This window comes from Brachionichthys hirsutus, chromosome 12, assembly GCF_040956055.1.
Source record: "Brachionichthys hirsutus isolate HB-005 chromosome 12, CSIRO-AGI_Bhir_v1, whole genome shotgun sequence".
NCBI lineage: Eukaryota > Metazoa > Chordata > Actinopteri > Lophiiformes > Brachionichthyidae > Brachionichthys > Brachionichthys hirsutus.
The window spans coordinates 5,466,668-5,489,053 of record NC_090908.1 but is presented as its reverse complement, the minus strand read 5'-3'; the positions used below and the strand labels follow the sequence as shown (position 1 = coordinate 5,489,053).

At 45.6% G+C, this 22,386-nt stretch overlaps 1 protein-coding gene across 1 annotated transcript; it reads left to right on the top strand.

Annotated features, from left to right (window-relative positions):
• Positions 1–4,779: 4,779 nt before the first annotated feature.
• Positions 4,780–21,463, top strand: rftn2 (raftlin family member 2). The gene is made up of 9 exons (XM_068746701.1): positions 4,780–4,918; positions 12,949–13,129; positions 14,108–14,216; positions 14,763–14,937; positions 15,916–16,134; positions 17,958–18,064; positions 18,880–18,983; positions 19,071–19,152; positions 20,866–21,463. Exons 1-9 carry the CDS (start codon positions 4,780–4,782, stop codon positions 21,067–21,069), a joined length of 1,320 nt encoding a protein of 439 aa, XP_068602802.1. The 3' UTR covers positions 21,070–21,463.
• The last annotated feature ends 923 nt before the right edge of the window (positions 21,464–22,386 follow it).

Below are 22,386 nucleotides of genomic sequence, written 5' to 3'. Positions count from 1 at the left end.
GATAGTTTATAAACGTGTTTATTCTCATTCCTTGTGTGGTTACACACCAGCTTGAACTTATGGATATCTATTATCTATTTATCTGCTTACAATCACATAATGTCTAAAACAATTTACTGAATGGTGATATAGAAAGTCTAAATTAGAAATACCTGTTTAACATAAGTCTGTTTTCAGCAGACAAATACATGTAGGGTTTTCTCCACTATTTATTCCTCTCTAATAATAATGTCTCTCATCAGACCAGCTGCATTCTCCTTTCCTTTCCTTTCCTTCCTTTCATTCATTCATTCATTCATTCATTCATTCATCCAGACAAAAGAGCAATCCAGAGAGCTAAAAAAAAAAAATAGCAGGCAGAAAAACACAGTTGTTTTCATTTATGAATAATATCAATAACAACTTATTTTTAACATCCTTCAAACACACATTTTAATTATTGCTATTGTATATATTGCATTATGAGTTTATATTGTGATAATAAATGTTTAACTTTAGTCTTTATATCATTGAACTATATGATAATACTGTATTGTGATATTATATGTTTACATTCTTGCATTTGTATTGTGATAATAATTGTTCACATTGTTGTATTGTCTAGTTACTTGCTGTCTTGTGTTTTTCTATAACGGTTTTATTTGATAATACTGTATTGTTGTACTGTATTACATTGTTGTGTATTTTTTCCCTCCTGCATTGGACCCACCCATACAGGAGCTGTGGGCAGCCCTTATAGCACATGGGGAGCAAGTTGGAGCTATGTATCTTGTTGACGCATGCATCAGCACGCAGACATGGGGGAAGTTAGTGTCGGACTACCAAACCTTCGACAAGTTGATGCAATGGCCGACATACGTGTTTATATTGTGATAATGTGTTTTTATCAAGAAGAGCAAAAACGAAGAATCAACTGGACTTGTTTAAGTTTGGTTGAAGACATTTGACCTCTCATCTGAGAGGCTTCTTCAGTTCTAAACGACTGGCAGAGAGTCCAGATACTTATATTCATGTTGGAGCAGAAAACAAAGAAAGGACCAAAAGCACCAAGGCAATAAGACTACCAGGAGTCATGAACATTCATAAGGGGGGTTGTTGTCCCCCCACCCTCAGGTGAGCTGTAATGTTTAGTGCTATCAAGAGATTAAAACATTTGAGAGATTAATTAATTGTGATCTGTAATTAATTAATCTAATTAATCTCTTTTTTAATCTCACTGAAACATTGCTGAGAAAAGACCTTAACTTGAGGTATTTCATTACATTATTGTGGCAGATCAATAGATTGATATATAACACGAAGTAGCTTTATAAAGTCATTTATTGTATTGAACAGACTTGAACAGATGGAGTCCTAGCCACTTACATTCTGCTGTATTTGCGACAAGTCCTGAATACTGCCAGCAACATTTTGTTTCGAACACCAGGGGGAATATTGCTGTGTTCCAAATAAAACATCAGGTGCATATAAAGTGCTGTAAGTAAAAGGAGACATGTTGGGAAAAACTTACTTTCCCCGTGTGTCTACTCTATTATGGTGGGTTTGGGTCATTACAAAAACAGCAAAATAAACCCTGCGTAGTTCTGGAATCACCTACTGAAACGCGTCTGGCAGAAATCTCTCCCCCTGTGATGTCACAGAGCAGGAACCTGCACAAGATGTCCGTGCACATGCATGCACATTCATTGCACAATGAACATAGTTTTTGTTTCGGTTTCAGAGGCTTTTCTGACAGAGCAGTTTGAGACAGAAAAGAGGGACGCTGTCCTGCAGCATCTGCTTGATGTTTTGACCAAAGACTGTCACAGATATTTCATGTACCGGTAAGTCTCTGAGGGAACTGCGTTAACTTGTGGAAGAAGAGTATAATATGGGATCTGAAAATGTTGCCTATTTTGAGGATCACAGTCCAAAATTTGATGTAATTTTGTCACAATTGCAAAATTTCCATCTTTCAGGTTTCGTTGTCATCACTGGTCTTCTGTCCTTGGATTCCTGAGTCATTACTGTCTGATAGAGGAGTGTGCGTCTGCAGAGACTTCATCATCTTCAGTTGAAATGACTGCTTATTAAGCAGCCACAATTTTGTCGCTTTATTCCCAATGAAAAGAATATCTTTGTACTTTACATGGATGGGTGGATGATTAACTTAGGGTGTTAGTTTTCTGTTTAGACAAGAACAGTAACTAAGATGTGACAGCACGGGTTTGACGTTAGGGGCATGGCCACTATTTACTGATATTTCTACATTGCCACATTATCTGGAAAGTATACTTGGGAGGCAAACCAGGCTGGCACAAACATGTAGCTCCACACCATGCTGCAGCCAGGGACGCTCACAGAGAGTGGGTTCAGGCAGGCAGGCCCAGGCAGGGGCCTGTTCTGGACCACAGAAAACTGACTCAAGCCAGGTACAAATCGGCCATTCGTTATATCACCAGGCAGGAACGACTGATGAGGGCTGACTCTTTGGCTGAGAAGCTTCTCAGCTGTAATGTAACTGGGTTCTGGAAGGAGGTGAAGTCCTTGAATCGGGGAAGTGTGGCCCTGCCATGTTCTGTTGAGGGAGTCACTGGATCGGATAATATAGCTGAGCTGTGGAGGCAGCACTACTCTGCTATCTTTAACTGTGTTGACAGTGTCCCCTTCCAGGTAGGGAGCGTCCCTGACAGCGAGGTGGTGGGGGTCACAGCTACTGAGGTGCATGAAGCCATAGATAAACTGGCAGATAACAAAGCTGATGGTCCAGATAGAATCACTGCAGAGCACCTAAAGTATGCTAGCCAGAGGGTGTCTGTCCTGCTTGCCTTATGTTTTACAGGCTTATTGTCGCATGGGCTGCTGCCTGACTCCATGTTGCATGTTACCCTGGTGCCAGTGATTAAGGATAAGACAGGCAAGGTGGGGAGCCTGGATAACTACCGGCCGATTGCTCTTGCTAGTGTAATTTCTAAGGTTTTAGAAAAAATCTTATTGATTCGCTTAAGTCCTTTTCTTAACACCACTGACAATCAATTTGGGTTTAAAACCAAGCATGGTACTGACATGTGTATTTATGGACTGAAAGAAGTGATTGACATGTATATGGCTAAAAACTCCTCTGTATTGGTGGGCTTCATCGATGCCTTTAAGGCATTTGACTGTGTGAACCATCGGAAGCTGTTCCTGAAGCTGAGGGAGAGAGGTGTGCCAAACTGCCTCCTTAGAATCCTTGCATATTGGTATGCAAATCAGACCATGCAGGTTAGGTGGGGTAATGTGGTCTCTCCTCCTTTTGCTGTGGGGAACGGTGTCCGCCAGGGTGGGCTTCTTTCGCCGGTACTTTTTAACTTCTACATGCATGATCTCTCTGTGCATACATCTGTACTGGATGTATGCTTGGTGACACCTTGATCAATCACTTCATGTATGCTGACGACCTGGCCATATTGTCACCGAGCAGTGATGGCTTCCAGCAGCTCCTGGACATATGCACTGGCTATGGTATCAGGTTTGATGTAGAATATAATGCCAAGAAGAGTGCCGTCATGGTCTGCAGAACCAGAGAGGATAAGGGTTTGGACTTCCCAAACTTTTATCTGTCAGGGCAAGTGCTGTCTGTCTGCAGCAGAACTAAATATCTGGGCCACATCATCAATGACCAGCTGGGAGATGATGATGACATGTATAGACAGCGGCGGATGCTGTATGCGCAGGCTAACATGCTAAAGAAGACATTTAGTTTTTGCTCTGAAGCGGTCAAAGTCACCCTCTTCAGGGCCTTTTGTACGCCACTCCATACTGCCCCCTTGTGGATTAAGTACAAACAGGCCAGCATGCAGAAGTTGAGGGTGGCATACAATGACTGCATGCGGATAATTCTCAGGAAGCCAAGATGGTCCAGCGCCAGTGAGATGTTCTGTGGTGTCGGGGTTAACAGCCTTAACGCTCAGCTGAGGCACCTGTCATACAGGTTTATATGTCGGCTGCATGACTCAGGGAATGACATCATCAGAACACTGACTCAGCCAAGCCTAAGTGCTGTGAAGTTTAACTCAGGTATTTGGTGTCATTGGTACCTAATGTTATTATAGGATTACTGTGTTTACTGTGTAAACGTTGTAAATGCTGTAAATGTTATGTGTGTTTTTAATTGGACCATTGTGTCTGCAATAAAGATTTGATTGATTGATATCTGGAAAGTATACTTGGGAGTGTGGTGTTGGTGTTTGTTGACAACATAAAGACACGACAAGGAGCGCTGTAGTTTGCATTTTATTATATTATTATCATTATTGTTACATGTTGCATGATTGCACTGAAAATAAATCCTAGTCTGTGGACCGTCATTGACAATGGCAATAAACCGATACTGAATCTGATTCTAATTCTGAAAATTAATTATTATTACAAAAATCATGGGAAAAAAAGTATTGAACAAGAGTACGGAAGGCCAATACATCCTAAAGGCGCATCGGGTTGAAGGTTCGCGTTAAATTGGTGCTTACGTCAGAATCTTACTTTGACGTTTGGCGGAAGTTCCTCTTCGACTCTTTCCTCCGGTCGGGGAAAGTTTCCTTCCAGGGCAGCTCCGCTCCACGCGCCCGCCCTGCAGCCGCACCAGCGGGACGCTTCTGTTCGAGCGGCCGGTGGGATAATCCTCCAGGCTGCTCTTCTCCCGAGTCACTGGGAGTTGTAGTCGTATCTGCGCCGCTACTTCTTTGAGAGCCGCCGGAAGGATGCGGCGGTCCCGTTAAAGTTGAGGCCACGCTCAGAGCCGCTGTCCGCGGGTTGGAGGCCATGGGCTGCGGGCTGCGGAAACTGGAAGACCCGGAGGATTCCAGCCCCGGGAAGATTTATTCCACCTTGAAGAGACCGCAAGTGGAGACAAAAACGGATACCGTGTACGAGTACGTGCTGCTCGACTTCAGCCTGGAAGGTGAGCGGCTCCATTTATTGTTATTGTACGCTGAAAGGATTCCTTGTTTAAACCGCTCAAAAGAATGAAATGATTTCATATTGTTACTCTATTTTCAGTCACCCTTCCGAATATAACACGGAATATTTCCTGGTTCTGTGTTCAAAAATGAATATCATTTGGGAACTTCGAGCTATGGACATGCTTCTCAAATTAAATTATTAGATGATTGTGAAATTGCAGAACATGCGTTACATTTTAAAATCCTAACAATTAATCGATCAGAAAATAATCAACACAATGAAAATGATCCTTGGTTGGTTCTACACGTGAATTGATTACGCTTCACTCCATTTGGCCTAAAGTTAATTATCACACATCAATCTTAATAAAACCAAACCTTAGAATAAGGATGTACCCTTAAAGATATAATTAACTGTAAGGACTTCTTTTTACTGAAACGTGGAATCAAAGGAGCAGTTCATGGGCAAATTTAAATTCGGTCGTCAGTAATTCTGATGGAACTTTGGGTGAAGTTTTGTAGATGATTAGGCCGCTTTCAGCATCACACCAGGACAGTCTCATAGTTTTCTGCTAAGCAACTGAAGAAAAGCGGGAACAGAACAGCGGCAGCGGCATGTGAAATGACTCTGTAGAAGCGTGTTAGGAGGATCAGAGTCTCCGGAAGACCAGAGACCCCAAACTTTGGAAGGACATTGCTGCCTCAATTTTGACCTTCTTTGATAAAAATACATGGAGTGTGAGGAAGGTTCGAAGGGACCAACGAGAACTTGTGATCTACCTCATACCTGTTGAGGCAGCAGCAGCGGGGGCCTCTGTTGAGGCGGCGGGGGCCACTGTTGAGGCGGCGGGGGCCTCTGTTGAGGCGGCGGGGGCCACTGTTGAGGCAGCGGCAGCGGGGGCCTCTGTTGAGGCGGCGGGGGCCTCTGCCCGAGCTAGCGTTGAGTTTTCATTCTTTATGTGGTAATAACAGGCGGTATCCTCATCCCTGCTTCTAGACGAGTGACCTGTTTGTTCTTGCCAGCGTATTAGTGTAACGTTACAGTATCCGGCTCATGCAGAAATGGGTCACACACAATTTATTTCTCCAGAGAACCATGACCACTTGATGAGCACATGGGCACACACTCATTTCCATGCAGATAAATGCAATGCCCTCTCAGACTACAAGCCACCTGCTGTGATATGGAGGCTAATGTGAACGTGTGTTAATCTGGAATGGCAGAAGGTTGATATTTTCGAGGGATAATCCCTTTATCTGGGCCTCAGTATGGCTGTTTGGGCTGTGACCTATTTGGGAGGAAATGGTGATTCAGTTCTGAATGAGAGCCTAGAGAACCGCAGGTCGACACCAGAATGAATCATGGGGGAAATGCTGTTCTGGTCAGAGGAACAATAAATGCATGTCCTGCCTTTTAATGAGTTCAGGGTGCTCCAGGATTCAGCAGGGTCCGATCCTGTTGGGGTATGATCCCTTCAGAGTGCAATCAGCTTCTTATAGTTGACTCACTTAAGGATTATTTTCTTCAGTAGACCTTCTACTTTATAAACACTCCCAAACTAAAGGATCATTCATTACAGCTGTAAACTCACCACTCATGACGATGGTTTCCACTAACTTCCACGATAGGTTTGTGCCCAGTGAGTGGCAGATAGCCTCGATGAGCGGCTAAATGCACCAGATGACCGACTGAGCCTCGTCTCGGTGACGTCGTAATGACAGAAGCATGGCGCTTAAATGAGATCCTGGATTAGAGTCCTGGAGGACCGGTGCATCAGGATTCACAAATGTGTCCCTGCTAGAAAAATATTTTTGAAAAGTCACATTGGAGCGGCCAAAATCAATTAAATCAAAGTAATCAGAAATTAGACGATTGATTTGAAGCTGTGAATTGATTGATTGCTGATGTTGTTTGTTTTATCAGTGACTAACCCACAGAAAAGCCTCATGCTCACAGTCGGCATACTCCCTCAATGACTTGGTGTTCAGTGAAGTTGATAAACTTGAACTCATTAATGTTTGTGCTGTAAACCCGTTAATCAAACAACCCAGAGCCCATAGCCTCATTAGCACACGGATCATGTGACCTAGAGAAGTCTTTGTTTACACAACAAACCGGCGGCATCTTAATGATACCCCAGTGTGCTTTTAAAAAGCAATCCGGCATTCCATACAGGCGTCACACATTCCACATGTCTGCTCCTAGGACGATCTCCCACGTGAATGCTGGTGAATCTGCGTGTGGTCGCATTCTGGACTGTTTTTCTGAAGCACTGTGATTCTTTGTGACGGCGATCTGCAAAGTCATAGGTTCTGCTCCCAGACGGGCTCAGAAATACTGAGTGTGTGTGTGTCACTGATTTCCATCCACTGAGGACAACCCGTGGTGTGGATCAACTATCTCTCTGCGATGCGTTGGCTGCTGGTTAGCTCAGATGTAAAGTTGAAAATCTTGTCTGTTTTTGGCAGATCAGACTGAATGGACTGTGTCCATCGGATTTGTACCAGATACATGCTCCATATCTGAGACGTCTTTCAGGCCTGCAGCTGCTCTCGACCACTTCACTATTCATTTAGTGAATGGTAGAAAGGCAGGTTTTAGCATGCAGACTTTCTCCCTCCCTTAATCAGATGTGTTAATAAACGTCTCTTTCAAAGTGTTGAAGCTCTACAATCGGCTCTGCAGAGATTCCTGTCTCTAGTAGACGTGTGCAGTCTGGTGACGTCTGCCATGCTTTCCAAGTTAAATCAGCTTCTTCTCACCAAAAGAAAGGTCAGACTTCCGCGTGCGTGCGTGCGTGCGTGTGTGTGTGTGTGTGTGTGTGTGTGTGTGTGTGTGTGTGTGTGTGTGTGTGTGTGTGTGAAATCTAAGACTCTTTTTTTTTATCAGTGTGTATATAATAATAAATAATGTTTTGGACTTATTTTGCGCTTTTCTATGAGAAACTCAAAGCGCTCAACTCATTCTCTCCACACTTGGTGGTGGTCAAGCTGCTAGTAGCTACAGCTGCCCAGGGGCAGCCTGACAGGAGCGAGGCTGCCAATCTGCGCCATCGGCCCTCCTGACCACCACCGACATTCACCTGCGCCACCGTCGCCCACTATATATATTCGTTTTCAGTGTACCCTCTCGTGTCACCACCGCTTAAATATGTGGAGAAGTCACGCCTTCTTAAATACAGAAGGCTTGGGCGCCGGAGAAGTCACCTCAAAGTGCGCCGCGGCAATAATTGTACAGTTATAAGCGATAAAAAAAACGTGTTTATCATTTGAGTCAACTAATTGGTAGTTGGCGAAAGAAGTTGATGACGCTTTGTAGCAGATACGTTGAACTATCTGTTTGAGATTTCTTTCCGACAGACGAACAGTAGCTTTAGAAATATTCATGTTTATTCTCGTCTTTGTCTTCGTCTGTGACGAATTCCCAAACATTGTAATAAAAGTTAAACTACTAATGTGGTTGGTAGTGTATCTTGATATTCCATCACTGCGTGTATCGTATTGGGTCCATAAAGCTTGCCCAAAGCAACATGTTTACTATTTATTTGCTGTTTATTACAGAAATGCTATTCAAATACTGAAACAGCTTCTTGGTGTAGCATTTCGCTATGCAATATCAGACCGTTATTTCGAGGCCTGGCTGTAGCTACGCATTTACGTATTTAAAATGTGTAAACTGCAGGTAAATGAACAATATTAGAACATGTTATTGACCCATTCTTCGCTGAACAACTTGCCTTTCTCGGGCAGAACCTGCGACAGTGAACTGTTTTTTGTGTTGAAGTAATATATTTTGTTATGTAACAATTTATGTTGCGCGTTTCTCACAGGTTGAGTCATTTACAAATGTAGTATTCAATAAAACCAAAACTCGACTCTTTAACCGAACTGAAACCGTAACCGAGCGCCAGTTCCCACAACCGGACAGCTCGACAGTGAAGACGCCCAAATCATGATTCCAAGCTTTTGGAGCAATGTCATCCGAGCCATGTGAAGGGAACCAGAGATAAGAGGATGAAGTGATGACATGTCGGGACCAGAAGTATAAATGGGAGGATTCAAAGAGATTTGGGGGTGGAGAGATGAGTTCATCTGAGGTGACGTGTCCTTTTTACTGGTTGAATGAATGGAGGGAAGATGGTTAAACAGTATTCCCTCAGGATCACTGCCCTGTTTTAGAAAGTGTCTTTGATGTCATTATGCTGCTATTTCCAGAGATCAGTATCTTTAATCTGTCTAATCTGAGGTTCTAACGGTTTGTAGTGGATTATCTCTGATTAAAGTTTCTTCAATCATTATTACATTTGTAGGAGCTTTGAAGGGCTGCAAGGCTTCCCTCTGTTGTCTGTGTTGGACTGATTTGTCTCCATTACAACAATGCTGCCTCATGGGTAGTGCGGTTAGCAGAAGCTAAAGTAGCTTTGCCAGTTTGTGCCGGTGTCGAGCCCGGATAAATATATAATAATAAGCTAATATTTGCCAAGCTACAAAATGCAAATCATCATAAATAAGAGAGTCATACCGGATGGGTCGAGGCCCGGGTTAACAATGACTGCCAGCAGCGTTGTTAACCCACGGGATGCTGCTGGAAGTTGGATTACTGTGGGACGGAGACGAAGAAGAGGAGGAGAGGAGACGGGTGCATCAGCAGCGAGCGAAGAAGGAATGGAAGAGTTTAGGACTGAGAGTAGGAACTTTGTTGGGACTATGACGGGAAAAGCTAGAGAGCTGGTGGACATGATGAGGAGAAAGGTTGACGTGTTGTGTGTCCAGGAGACCAGGTGGAAAGGAAGCAAGGCAAGAAGCTGAGGAGCAGCATTCAAGTTGTTTTATAACGGAGGAGATGGAGAGAGGAATGGAGGAGGGGTTATCTTGGAAGACGAGTTTGTGCAGAATGTTCTAGGAGTTCTTTTGGAAGAGGACCAATAAAGTTCCCGGACACCAAATGGCAGTCTTCTGTCTTTCTTCTAAGTAGCTTGTAATGCATTGGAGACACAGTTTTACAAGATGTGTGACTTAAGAAGGAAGTGCTGTCTACTTACATCGATGAGCAGTGGAGGCAGAAGTGTTCTACACTCAGAATCATGTGATGTGATGAATATGAACATCTAATCCTATGACTAATATGTATAAACATAAGCATCTAATCCTGTCTGTTCCGTTTCCCAGGTTGCACCTGTCTCTTTACACACAATCAGTCCTCATTATTTCAACATGTCAATAACTAATATCTTTCAAAGTGAATTGAGTTTCACTAAGAGGGACAGGGAAGGTTAGACGGAGATGAGGTCAGCGTGGACAGACTTTGATGGTTTGGACATGTCCAGAGGAGAGACAGGGACTATATCAGTAGAAGGATGTTGAGGATGGAACTGCCAGGGAACAGGGCTAGAGGTCGACCCAGGAGAAGATACATGGACGTATGTGGACATGAGAGTGGCTGGTGTTGGGGAGGAGGATGCAAAGGACAGGGTGAAGTGGAGAACGTTGGTTTGATGTGGCGACCCCTCAGGGGACAAGAAGAAAGTCCAGTAGTAGCAGCATTAAAACAAGCTGCCATCTCCACACATGTTCTCTTTAATGAGGTAGAACTCTGACGTGTGAAACGTGTTGATAGTAACAATCAGCAGCAGCTTCCTCGTAAGAGGAGGCGACGCCTCCTGCAGCTGGAGCTCATCAGGAAACGATGAGAGCCTTTATTGATGCTCCTTTGGAGAAAAGCAGTCAAGAGGACTCGGTAACATTTGTCTTTAATGTTCTGAGGATAGAAATGGAGTCAGAGGACAGCACGGTGGTGCAGTGGGTAGTGCTGTTGCTTCATAGCAAGAAGGTCTGGGGTTCGGTACCTCCTGGAGGGAGGGATTCTCCCCATTCTGCTTGGGTTCTCCCTGCATTCGGCTCCATCGTAAACCTGTTAGCCGGATTCGGATAAGCAGCTAAAGACGAGCCGATAATTGATTGTTTCATCTTTAAGAAAATGAAAGAATAGAAAGGATGAATTGGATGATGCGTTTCAGAGTAAATCCACGCTCTTTCGTCTTCAGTACAGCCACATCTGCCGTGTCTTTGGTTTCCTGTTCTCTGTTTGTCTCTTCAGCCCTTCTCCAGCTCCCTCCTCCACACGCGGGCTGATAAACGTTCATCTTGTAACCCGTTAGCCTGTAAATGTTCCTCCTGATTCTCACCTCTGTTTCAGCATCCTTCTGTCTTCCGCTGCTCCAGGCCCCATCCTGCCAGCCCCCCCCCTTCTACTCCTCTTTCTGTTCCCTTTTTTACATCCTCTCTTCTCCTCCTCCTCGTCCTGTTTTATTTCTCTACCCATCTCAGGACAGAGTCCTCAGTGTGGCAGAGGGATTCGGGATTCTGAAAGCACGGGAGGAGATGAGGAGTAAAGGATGCCTCTGAAGTCCATTGTGTCCCTGTGGTCGTCCTGGGAGACATTACTGCCGGTTGTGTTTCAGTTTGGGCCTCCAGACTCTGTAACTGATCTATGAGCTGCCTGGATCTGTTCTGTCCTCAGTGAAGAACCATCAGCATGTCAGGAATGCCAGTAAATGCAGCTTGTTTGCCGACACCCCCCCCCCCCCCTCATTGAGCTTCTGGTGGGGTTGGTCCCATAATGGAGGCAGACAGCCCCCCCCCCCATGAGAGTTGTCGTATTGATGAGGAATATTTCACACAAACACACAGTTAATTGCATTACATGAAGTTTTGACATCATTATGTTTGTGCATTTTGCATTTGATTAAGAAAAAGAATGTGTGTGTGTGTGTGTGTCGGGGTTGGGGGGGGGGGGTTGTCTGAACAGCCGGTCTTTGTGGACACAGGAAGTTGACGGCTCCAGCCAGGCCTCGAGTGTGAACAGAAGCAGCTCACAGCTCCTCGCTGCTGAAAAGAAGAGCCAACCGACAGCACAGACTTGTTCAGATCAGTTATCTGCCAGAGATTCTAAATAATTGTCTATATTTCTGTTGAATTAGACCCAAACTGTAACAGTGAGATGACGATTATACGACTAAAATTAAAAGTCTGTTTCTGTATGTGCTGGTCCCAGAGCCACACCCCAGCAGAACCCCAAAACCAGTCTCACCGCATGACGTCACGGCCTGAGCACTAAAAATCTAAATACAGATTTGTCGGTGTGGCGGCGGTTTTTTCCGTGGCGTCTCGCCACAGAAGTCCGTTGGCTGTTCCTTGAGCCATCAAACGGCTGAACGTTAAAACTCTGCAGCGGTGATGGTGAGTTTCACACACCATAATATTTACTTTGATCATATGCGTGGTGATTTTTAAAGACACGGCTCCATATCTAAGGACTTCTTGTACAGACTGAGAAAGGGCTGTAGCGATACACGAATCTCGCGATACGATACACTTACATCATTTTCTGAAAGATTTTAAAGGGAAAAAGTGATTCTGGGGACGTCTTGTGAGTCTCCAGTGACTTGGGTTGAATTAATTGAACTCAAAGCATAAATTACACGATATATGGTTCTGACTTAGCACTGCTGCCTCACAGCAATAAGGTCACAGGTTCAAATCCAGCTTGGGGCTTTTCTGTGAGGAGTTAGCATGTTCTCCCCGTGTCTGAGTGGGTTCTCTCCGGCTTCCTCCCAAAAACAAGTAACTTAATGATAATTAATTCTCAATTAACTTACCTGATTAACACAAGTGTGTCTCTGAAACAAGTCGGGATGAGATGAGGACGTAAACGAAGCAGAACTGACCAGTGTAAATGAACCTCTTGCTCCTGTATTGTGTGACCCCCCCCCCCCCCCCCTCCGTTCATTTGCGTAGAAAAACTTTGTCACTTTACTGTTGTTCAAAAGCTGTTGTAGGAGCTGGAACCTGAAAACAGCAACGTTATTAGCAACGAATCTGTTTCTAATTTTGCAGCCACTCTTGATCTGGCGTCCGCTGATCCAGCGTTTCGCCGCTGAAAGGATGAGGATTTCGTTTTATCTTTTGGAAACGGCGAGAAGCATTGCACTCTGATGTTTCTCTCGCTGACCGTCTCTCCATCCTCCAGGCAGTCGTCCTACGGTGCAGTATGTGTCTTCGCTGTCCGAGTTGCCGCAGGCCCTGCAGCCCTACTATACTCAAGGCTACGTCCTGTCGGCCTTGCACCCCATCATCCTCTCCGTGGGCCGAACCCGCTCGCTGGCCTTTAGTCTCCTCTACCGTGCCATCCTGGCCCGCCCCAGACGCAGGTACGCCGATCCTGACCCTGTTAAACCTGTAGACTTTAATATACTACAGGTAATTCATCCTTGTAGGTCTAGAACGCTCAGTCACCTGCAGAACAATTTGAGTCTGTTGTGAATATGAGCAAATCTGGCTTTGATGATTTTAATAATTGTATTTTTCTCTGTCAAAAATATCACCTTTTATTTTAAGCTAAATTAATGAAAGAAAGAACAAACTGTGGCACCCAGAGAAACTGCTCTGAGTCCACACTGAAAGTCTGATTAGTAAGAATCTGCTAAAGATGTCAGCCGAGCGACACTCAGAAGTCACAGCCGCCGATTCCTGAACACTGTCATGCAGAATCGATGGTTGATTTGTTTGGTTTGTTTGTCATGCTGTCAGCACGATTGTGACATTTTCTCCAAAGATGGAGCCTTGCAGATCCTAGATGTGTGTGAATGTTGATCATGATCACGAGATGGATCTGAGAATGTAAAAAATAACATTGTGAGATTCTCCTTATTTTGGCTTTTAGAATCATGCAAACATGTCATAAACTAAGATCCCCCCCCCCACGGTGCCCACCACACTGCTGAGTAAATAAATAAATGATGTATGAAGGCAGCTGCATGTTTAATGTAGATTCATGGTAGGAGGTCAGAGGTGCGTTCCTGGATATATGTTTGGTTCTTGTGTCTGCCATGATTTCTATTGGCTAGAAATCCACCCAACAGGCATTAGGGAGCAGCAGCCAATGGGGTTGAAACCTCATTGGTCTCTGATGGTTAATAGGTCGGGAGGCTGGAACTACGGCGGTACTTTTAATGTCATGAAACGACATTCGAACAGAAGTCGTTGTTCTCGTCTAAAATTCTGCCTGAGCTGCTTACATTGTTGTTTACCTGTAAATAATGTGCGTGGTGCCTGCAGTTCGTTTCCCACATCCGACTCTGTGTGTGTGTGTGTGTGTGTGTGTGTGTGTGTGTGTGTGTGTGTGTCAGTAGGCAGACGCCATCCATGTGCCACAGCATTCCCGTTCTGAGGGTGGAGGAATGGCCATTGCCTGGAGACTCGCTGACGGGCGACACGGTCCGAGCTCTCATCGACAGGGTTGGTGCTTCTACTGCAACTTAGTGAAGCAATGAAGGAGACCAACGTTTCCCTGGCTGAGGCTGGCCAATAAGAATAAACCAGAGGAAAGACAGAAATGTGCTGTTCTCAAAGGCAGTCGAGCGCTAACGTTCAGATGTGGGTACTTTCTATCACACATCACGGTAGCAAAGTGTCGCCTCACAGCAAGAAGCACAAACGAAGAGTCAACTGGACTCGATTGGAGACGTTTCACCTTTAATCCAGGAGGCTTCTTCAGTTCAAGCCTCCTGGATGATCAGTTTTAAAATGTACAGCTGATTATTATTATTATTACTATTATCAGAGCACTACTTGTTTCCAGTCTGAGCAGAGGAATTTATCCATCTAATAAATAAAAGTATGTAGACAAGTTATTAACAGCATCCTCATGTAAATCATGAAGTACTTAAGTAGTAAATCATGAAGTACTTGAGACTGTTTTTGGATTATGACACTGCATCACAAGATCTGCTGTGCTGGTAGTGAATCATGTCGATGAGTGTTCTCACTTAACCTGTTCCGTAGGTGAACAGCAGCGCCCGCGGGGGGGTCCGCTTCATTGGCTCGGTCCTCCAGCAGGTGAGTGGGATCACCAATGGCGGGGCGCAGAGTCCAAAGAGGGGCTATCGCTCCCCGCCGAGAACCCCTCCCCCTACGCCGCCTGGCCACCGGGAGCTGGAGGAGAACATCTGCGGCCCCGGTGAGACGCTCGTTTCCGTCTTTCATCAGGGTGTCACCTTGAAGTCTGTCTCACAACGGATAACCTCTAAAGGTCCCGTCTTCTGTCCCGAGATCGAAACCAAACTTGATTCCCGAACCGCAGGTGCATCTTATGAAATCTGAATATCTGGGAAGAGTTCCGTATGTTTGGTCCGTTAGTGAAAACCGTGTAAATAAACTAAAATGTTCCAAGCGTTTTTCATTTTTATTTGGTTAATTATGGCTTACAGCTCAGTAAATAGGGCTGAAGAGAAAAGGAGCTGGACCGTAGCTCAGTGGTCCAAAGTCCTCGTTTCAGATGAATGTACTTCATTTGGGAAGTCGAGGGGCCAGAATCCAAGCTGCTTGAAGTGTCCACAGTCAGAGATGGTTTGGGTCTGCGTCCTCTGCCGGTGTTGGTCCACAAACAAGCCTCCAGGAAAGTTCAGAGCGCTTCATGCTTCTGTCTGCTGGCAAGCTTTGTGGAGATGCTGATTTCCTTTTCAGCCGGACTTGGCATCTTCCCACAGAAACTTCCTGGGAGCGGGTTTACTGGTGTATAAAGATACCAAGAACCATCTAGAACCTTTCGATGAGGATCCAGATCACCATGTGGACGGAGTAAATCTAATTGGGAGGGGACTGAGCGGCTTGGCGGAGGTCTGCGCTCCGAGTGCTTTTCTAATTAAGAGAAAGCCTTTATTGTCATTGCATAGTGGTTACACAACGAGATCAGGACAACATTCTGTTATTGTTTTGCATGACAGTCAGTGAAATAAAAACAAAAAGGACTTGAAATATTTCAGTTTGTGTAATAAACCCAAGAAATATGAAATCCATTGTTTGAATTTAATTCCGAGAAAAGGAATAGCTTTACGATGATATTTACATTTTTGAGATGCACCTCTGACTCTAGCCTGTAAATCGGGTCCGGTTTTTGGCCACGCCTCTTTCTCCTGACCTCATCCTCTCCCTGCAGACTTGAGGTTGCTCGTCTTCTTCCACTCCTGGGCTCCAGGCTCTGCTCCTCTGGACCCACTCATCTGTCAGTACCACCAGGGGGCGCTCTCCATGCGTGTTTCCAGGAAGGGACAGGTTGTCATTGCCCTTGAAGCTGATTGGCTGGAGCTGACTGCTGCTTACTACCGCAAAGGCTGGTCATTGGTGGATTCGTTTGTTTACTGGGACACCCCTAAAGGTTGGTTGTTGCCCTCGCCGAAGGGGAGGCGAGGGTATTGCAATTGGGTCCGTCTGTTTGTTTGTCTGTTTGTTTGTCTGTCTGAGCGCATAACTCAAAAACTGGTAACCCAATCTACTTGAAATTTTTACACAAGCAAGGTTCTGTCCGTGGCTCGGTCCTCCCTGAATGGCATTGATCCGGATCTGGATCCAGATTCTAGAATTATTTCTACATCTGGAATTGTGCCTGTGCTGTAACATGGGAGTGTCACTTCAAGAGGGAGGGACACGAATGGCATGATGGGAAAAGGAGTCCAGAAGGAGTCTTGTAGTACGCAGGAGACAAAAATATTACTTGACGTTACTGAACCGAGGACTGTAATTAAAAGTTGCCAAACGAAGATGATCGTTCATTTCATCTCAGGGGTGCAACGTAAAAGTTGTATCTTTCCCCGTTCCGGAGCAGCAAGCTAGAGCAGGTTTGGCTCCTCTGATCCGGAAGCCCTGTTTACTGTCTCACAAGATCCAATAGTCTTTTGGAGGCGAGGGTCTGCAATCTCTGATTGTCTTTCTAGTTGTTGGATGGTTTTTCCTGCATGACATCAGAGTTCCGGTGTCTGTTGATCCGCAGCAGGTCCAGTTTTGTTTTTTACATCGAGGAATCTTAGATTTGAGTTGGTCATGCTCTACTCTGTTGGATTGTCTTTGTGCACAGATACGTGCATGTCTGAGGATGTGATGGCCTCTGGAGGTAATAATGACTGAAGCTTCTCACCAAGGGGCTTCTTCGGTTCTGAACGACTGGTGGGGAGTCCTAGATGTTTAACCTAGTGGGAGGGGTCTGGGTTAACTCTGCTGTGTGACTGAGTTATTGGTGGGCTGCAGGCTGCCACCCCAGGGAGGTTGGAGTCACCTGAAAGCCGTTCAGCTGATTGGTTGAGTCGTTTGTAAATGAGGTTTAATCCTCTGGGACTGAGGCTGACTTTCTTCAACATGGAGTTCTCTCATCACCAGGGTGACTGAGAAGCTCCACAGACGGCACCCTGAAGACAAACATGACCCCCCCCCCCCCCCGCCCCCCCGGTGAGGTTAGAGAGAAGTCGTTTACGTTTTCGCTGAACAATATCTGAGACAAATAGATTTGTTTTCAAAATGTGTGTCAAGATTTTATGGGTATGCAAAATTTGGTGAAAAGTCCTGACCAGTTTTTTTGTAGTGCCCCAGAAGCCTCATCCGAGGTGAGTTCCGCTTCCAGAATGAGCCCAAATTCAATTTATAACTATGGAAACAAAAGCATTCCAATCAATTCAAGGTCCTGAGCAGCAAAGGCTTCGCTGCATTTATTTATTTACACCGAACAAACAAACGGTTTTATCTGGTGGTCGAGGCATTTTAAATCTTCCTGCAACGTACCGGTAAGTGTGTAAATGAAGATAAGATCCATTTACAGTTTACTGTCGCTGCAACGAGGTCAGTTCTGGACTCCATGCAGGCTGACCCTGAAATGATGGAGGATTGAATCGGCCTGCTCGTGGGAACCTTGAATCTGTCGGCGGGTGGAAGCTGGATCTGAGGGTGGGGGGGTTAGAAGCAGATACTTCCTGTTTTGGCTGTGCCCCCCCCCTCCTCCATTGCATCTGTATTTGGAGTTGCCTTCCTGACCTTGGCGACCACACTTCCTGTTCCTCTGCTGAGTAGCAGACATCGGCATGGCTGAGAAGAGATGGAAATGCATTCGCTGACTTCCAGACTTTGGCAGTAGCAAGAATGTTCACCATCACACTCAGAGGTTTGTACACATCTTAGTGTGTGTGTGTGTGTGTGTGTGTGTGTGTTTTCCAGGTGAGCCAGTGCCCAGGTCTTTAGAGGGATTGTTTGTGTATGAGGAGAGGAGCACATCTCCGCCTGCCAATGACACCGTTGTTGTAGAGCAATGGACTGTCATCGAGGTCAGTAGACGTGTGTGTGTGTGTGTGCGTGCGTGTGTGCGTGCGTGTGAGACGGAGCCTTCATAATGATGATGCATGGATGGTCTCATTCTGTCAGAAGCAACGTGACGTGACGAATCGGGCTGGCAGCTTGATTTACGGCAGAATAAACAAACGCTCGTCTTGTTGTAAAGGTTCACGTCACAAAGCGACTGGAAGCGTCTCGCTGTTCGGGCTTCATGCGTAAAGGGAAGGTCGAGATGTAGACAAGAGGAGGCTCCATAATTAAAGGCCCAGTTCACTCAAACGGAGCATTCACATTGATCCTGTCTGGTCACACATGAATGTGTTTAAAGGTTGAACACGTTTCATCAGTGTTTGGCCACACAGAGACAAACAACCATTCACACACGCACACACACACACACACACACACACACGCACTTGTACACGTGTTTGGGAGGAAGCCGGAGAAAATCCACGAATATGGGAGAACATGCAAACTCCGCACAGGTGGGATTCGAACCTGAGACCTTCTTGCTGTGAAGCGACTCCACCACCGTATGGCCTGCTGATCAGGATCAATATGTATCATAAGTACAGTAGAAATGCTCCTTTCGTTTCATGACCACACAAAATGTCGGCCAGGTTGTCTGTTAGCGGGGTTTCGTTTTGTCGGGGTCTTCGGGGCGTCGCGCCGTCCCTCAGTGAGGCCCACCTCATACTGGCTCTGTCTGCATGCGTGTTTCCCAGTTCAGAGGTCACCTGCTTCCTTCATCTACATTTCTAACATGTTGTTTGATTCATGAAGTGACTCAGCATTTAATGACCTCCAGGGCTCCAATGTGAAAACTGACTACGGCCCCCTCCTTCACACTCTGGCTGAGTTTGGCTGGCTGCTCACGTGTGTGCTGCCCACCCCCATCATCCGGCATGACAGGTAGAGGAACGCGCTCCGCGGCCGCCGTGCTCTCGGTGGAGACCCTCATCCAGCCTGCTCTGCTGACGTCTGTGTTTGTGTGTGCAGTGACGGGAACCTGGCGACTAAACAGGTGATGTTTCTGCAAAGGCCCGTCAGGAGCCAGGCGGCAGGACGACCCAGGAACAAGGTGAGGGGGGGCGTAAATCACACAACGGGTCTTTAAATCGCTGGTTTGGTTTGTTCGGAACAAAACTGGAACAATGGTCGGTGGAAACCAAAACCAACAACCCACTGGATTCAAAATCACACTGAAGATCAAAGTAACGTTTAGAAACATTGCTTGACTTTCAGGCAGCATGGCGCTGCAGTGGTGGCGCTGTTGCCTCACAGCGAGAAGGTCACAAGTTCGAATCCTACTCGCCTTTCCGTGAGGGTTGTATGTTCTCCCTGCGTGGGTTCTCTCCGGGTTCTCCGGGTTCTCCGGCTTCCTTCCGCCACCAACAACATGCAAATTAGGTGAATTGGCTACACTAAATTGTACGTAGATGTGAGTGTGTGTGTGAATGATTGTCTGTCTGTGTGTGAACCTGCGATTGACTGGCGGCTTGTCCAGGGTGTAGCCCGCCTTTTGCCCGGTGACTGCTGGGATTGGCTCCAGCACGACCCGGTAACGGACAAAGCGGTTAAGAAAATGAATGAATGAATGGATGAATGGATGAATGGATGCTTGCACAGCTCACAATGAACTCGGCGTGTTTGGTCCCCGCATGGAACATCTCAGCAGGCCCCTGACGTGTCGGTGGATCTCCAGACCCGGTTCTGGCCATCGGCGAGCTCCTTGATAGTCCTTGCTGCTAATTGGCACCAAGTACAACAATATTTAGATAATTGTTCTTTTTTTTCATCCCTCAAAATGTATTTATAAAATAGTTCCGTGTTTCTAGGTCATTCCTGTGATGTCATCACTTGCAGGACAATTATTTTCCGCAGAAACGGAGGGTAGGGTCTTTTTGACTTGTTGATCAGCTTTTTCCTGCTCTAAACTTGCCAGTATATTCAGTCAGTCACATTTTGCCTGAGGGCTTTACAGTCTGTACAAAGCAGTGGCGCACAGTCAGGGGGAGGCAGGTGAGACCGAGCCTCACCTGCTACATGCAAAAAAAAAAAAAAAAAAAAGGGAAACAAATAACATTAATTTGTTATTTATCCAGTGATTTGTACTGAAGTTATTATCCATTGAACTTCAACAGTTTTAGATTGTTTTTCATTTAAAATCGCTGAATTTTCACATTTGTAATTTAAATACCAGGAGGCGTGTGGTGAGGCAGCAGCCAGCTGAGCCTCACATGGATCAATCAAACAGCTAACTGAGTCCGTATTGTTGTCTCTCTATGTTGCTAGTTAATATAGCTATATGAACTAAATGACTATATTTCAGCTGATTCGTATAATGTAGTCTTTTTTTTTGTTAGCTGTTTGTCTAACGTGTTTTTTTGTGCGCTGAGCGATCATAAAACGACTGAAAAAGGGGAACTCTGTGAGGCATGCAGTTTTTGTGCCTCATGGTAAGGGGCGCTGTGATCCCAGGGATTCTATTTGTGACTTGTCGACGAGAGTAATTTACAGCTACCTGTAACGTACTGTTTATTTGAGCTTTAAAATGGAAGGAAGATGAGAAAAACTTATATTAACAAGTTATCAATGCTTTTATTCAGAAAGAGGAGTGCATGATCTTCATTTATGAGTAAAGCCATAATAATAAAAAATAATTAAATGCTTTTTGTTTACTACACTTTGTATGTGTAAATAATGCTGATATGAGATGTGCTTATTTGTGGGGCCACGATGCCCCCTGGTGTTCAGTCTTAGGTAAAGAACAGCTGTTTGTTCCCATCTGCAGGACGTGTCTGTCCACGGCGATGTGTCCAGCCGCTCTGTGAGCCAAGCGGTCCGTAGCACCCCCTCTCCGGAGGAGTCGTCTCCCACCGCTGGAGGCATCGGCGGCTTCCCGGTGTTTGGAGGGGGATATTCCAGCACCTTGTCACACCTGGAGGAAGGAGGCTTTGATCAGGAGGAGGGGAAAGCGGAGGTTACCTGTATGTGAGGAGGAAATCGGCTGCTTCAGATTCCAGGATTCAATCATTTATGGGTCAGAGAAGTGAATCAGAAACTCTTCATTGGCCATTATGTCCGAGACTCCGGGACCCAAAAGTAGAACCTGAACTTTTAAATCCAGGAACCGGCACTTTTTAAAACTGTTTTTAATGAAGCCATAATGAGAAACTGGACTATTTCTACGTACTTAAAACCATCTTCAGGGGATTTCCAACCTCGGATTCGTTCAGGCGCTCATGGAAAACGCTTACAGTATTTTAAAACACAAACGTTGTTCCAGATTTCTGCACATTAGACACGAGTAGTAGTGAAATGTTTCACAGTTTCGTCTTCACATCTTGTGTATTGTTCAGTCACCCCTTCATCTGTAAGTTACTTATAAAAACAACAACTTCAATGGGAAGTCGGGTGAAGCGCCTTAATTCGCATCAGACTGTAGCATTCTCCTGAACACGTGAAGAAGATGGAGACCAGTTTTAGAAACCTCTCCAGGAGCCCCGAGATCAAAACCGATTGAAAGATATTCTTTACGGTCATTTCAGGGTGAAATCTTCCCTTTGTGCCGCTAATGTAAGAGAGTCAGCAACGATCTCTGCTTACATCACCGTTCACCCGTCCCCTCAAAGTGACGCATCGGAGCTCTGCTGGATGACATGACGTTACATTTTTATCTAGAGTGGCCACTGAGGTGCCGATGATTCCCTCTGATCTCGTCGCGTGGCGCATGTGTTAGTGCTTTGTTTTGTTTCGACACTCCACAAATGATTTGTGAAGGCAGGAACTTTATTCACACTGAAATGAGTGGAAATGAGAAAGTCCATTCGTGTGTGACGTGCTCCTCACGAACTCGCTGCTCCTGCTGTCCTCCCCGGGGGGGCGGGGGCGGGGTGTCATCAACACGGCTGACCTCACTGAAGCTGCTAACGCCATGCAGATAACGGCGTTTATCTGAGGGCGCCGGAGGTTTTTCATGTTCTGTTCTGTTCAGAAACAAGACGGTTCAGATCAGTGTCGACCCAAAAATCATAGGAGCCTGTTCTGCCTGCCATTTTAGGATTTCCAAGTTCTGTGTGGCGTTTGCTCAAACGAAGTTCACGTTCCTCTGCTGCGTTACGGCTAACACGGTACGACCGTCCTTTCCTCTCTTGTGGATGAAGCTCTTTGAATCTCGTGTTCCGCGGCTCCAGACGGAGCTGATTGGACATGAGAGAGGTTGACGATGAAGCGGTGTGAAGTGATGCGTGGACATTCCCGTCAGCCGGATCGGAGACATGCCGTCAGACGTGGAAGATGTATGGGGGGGTCA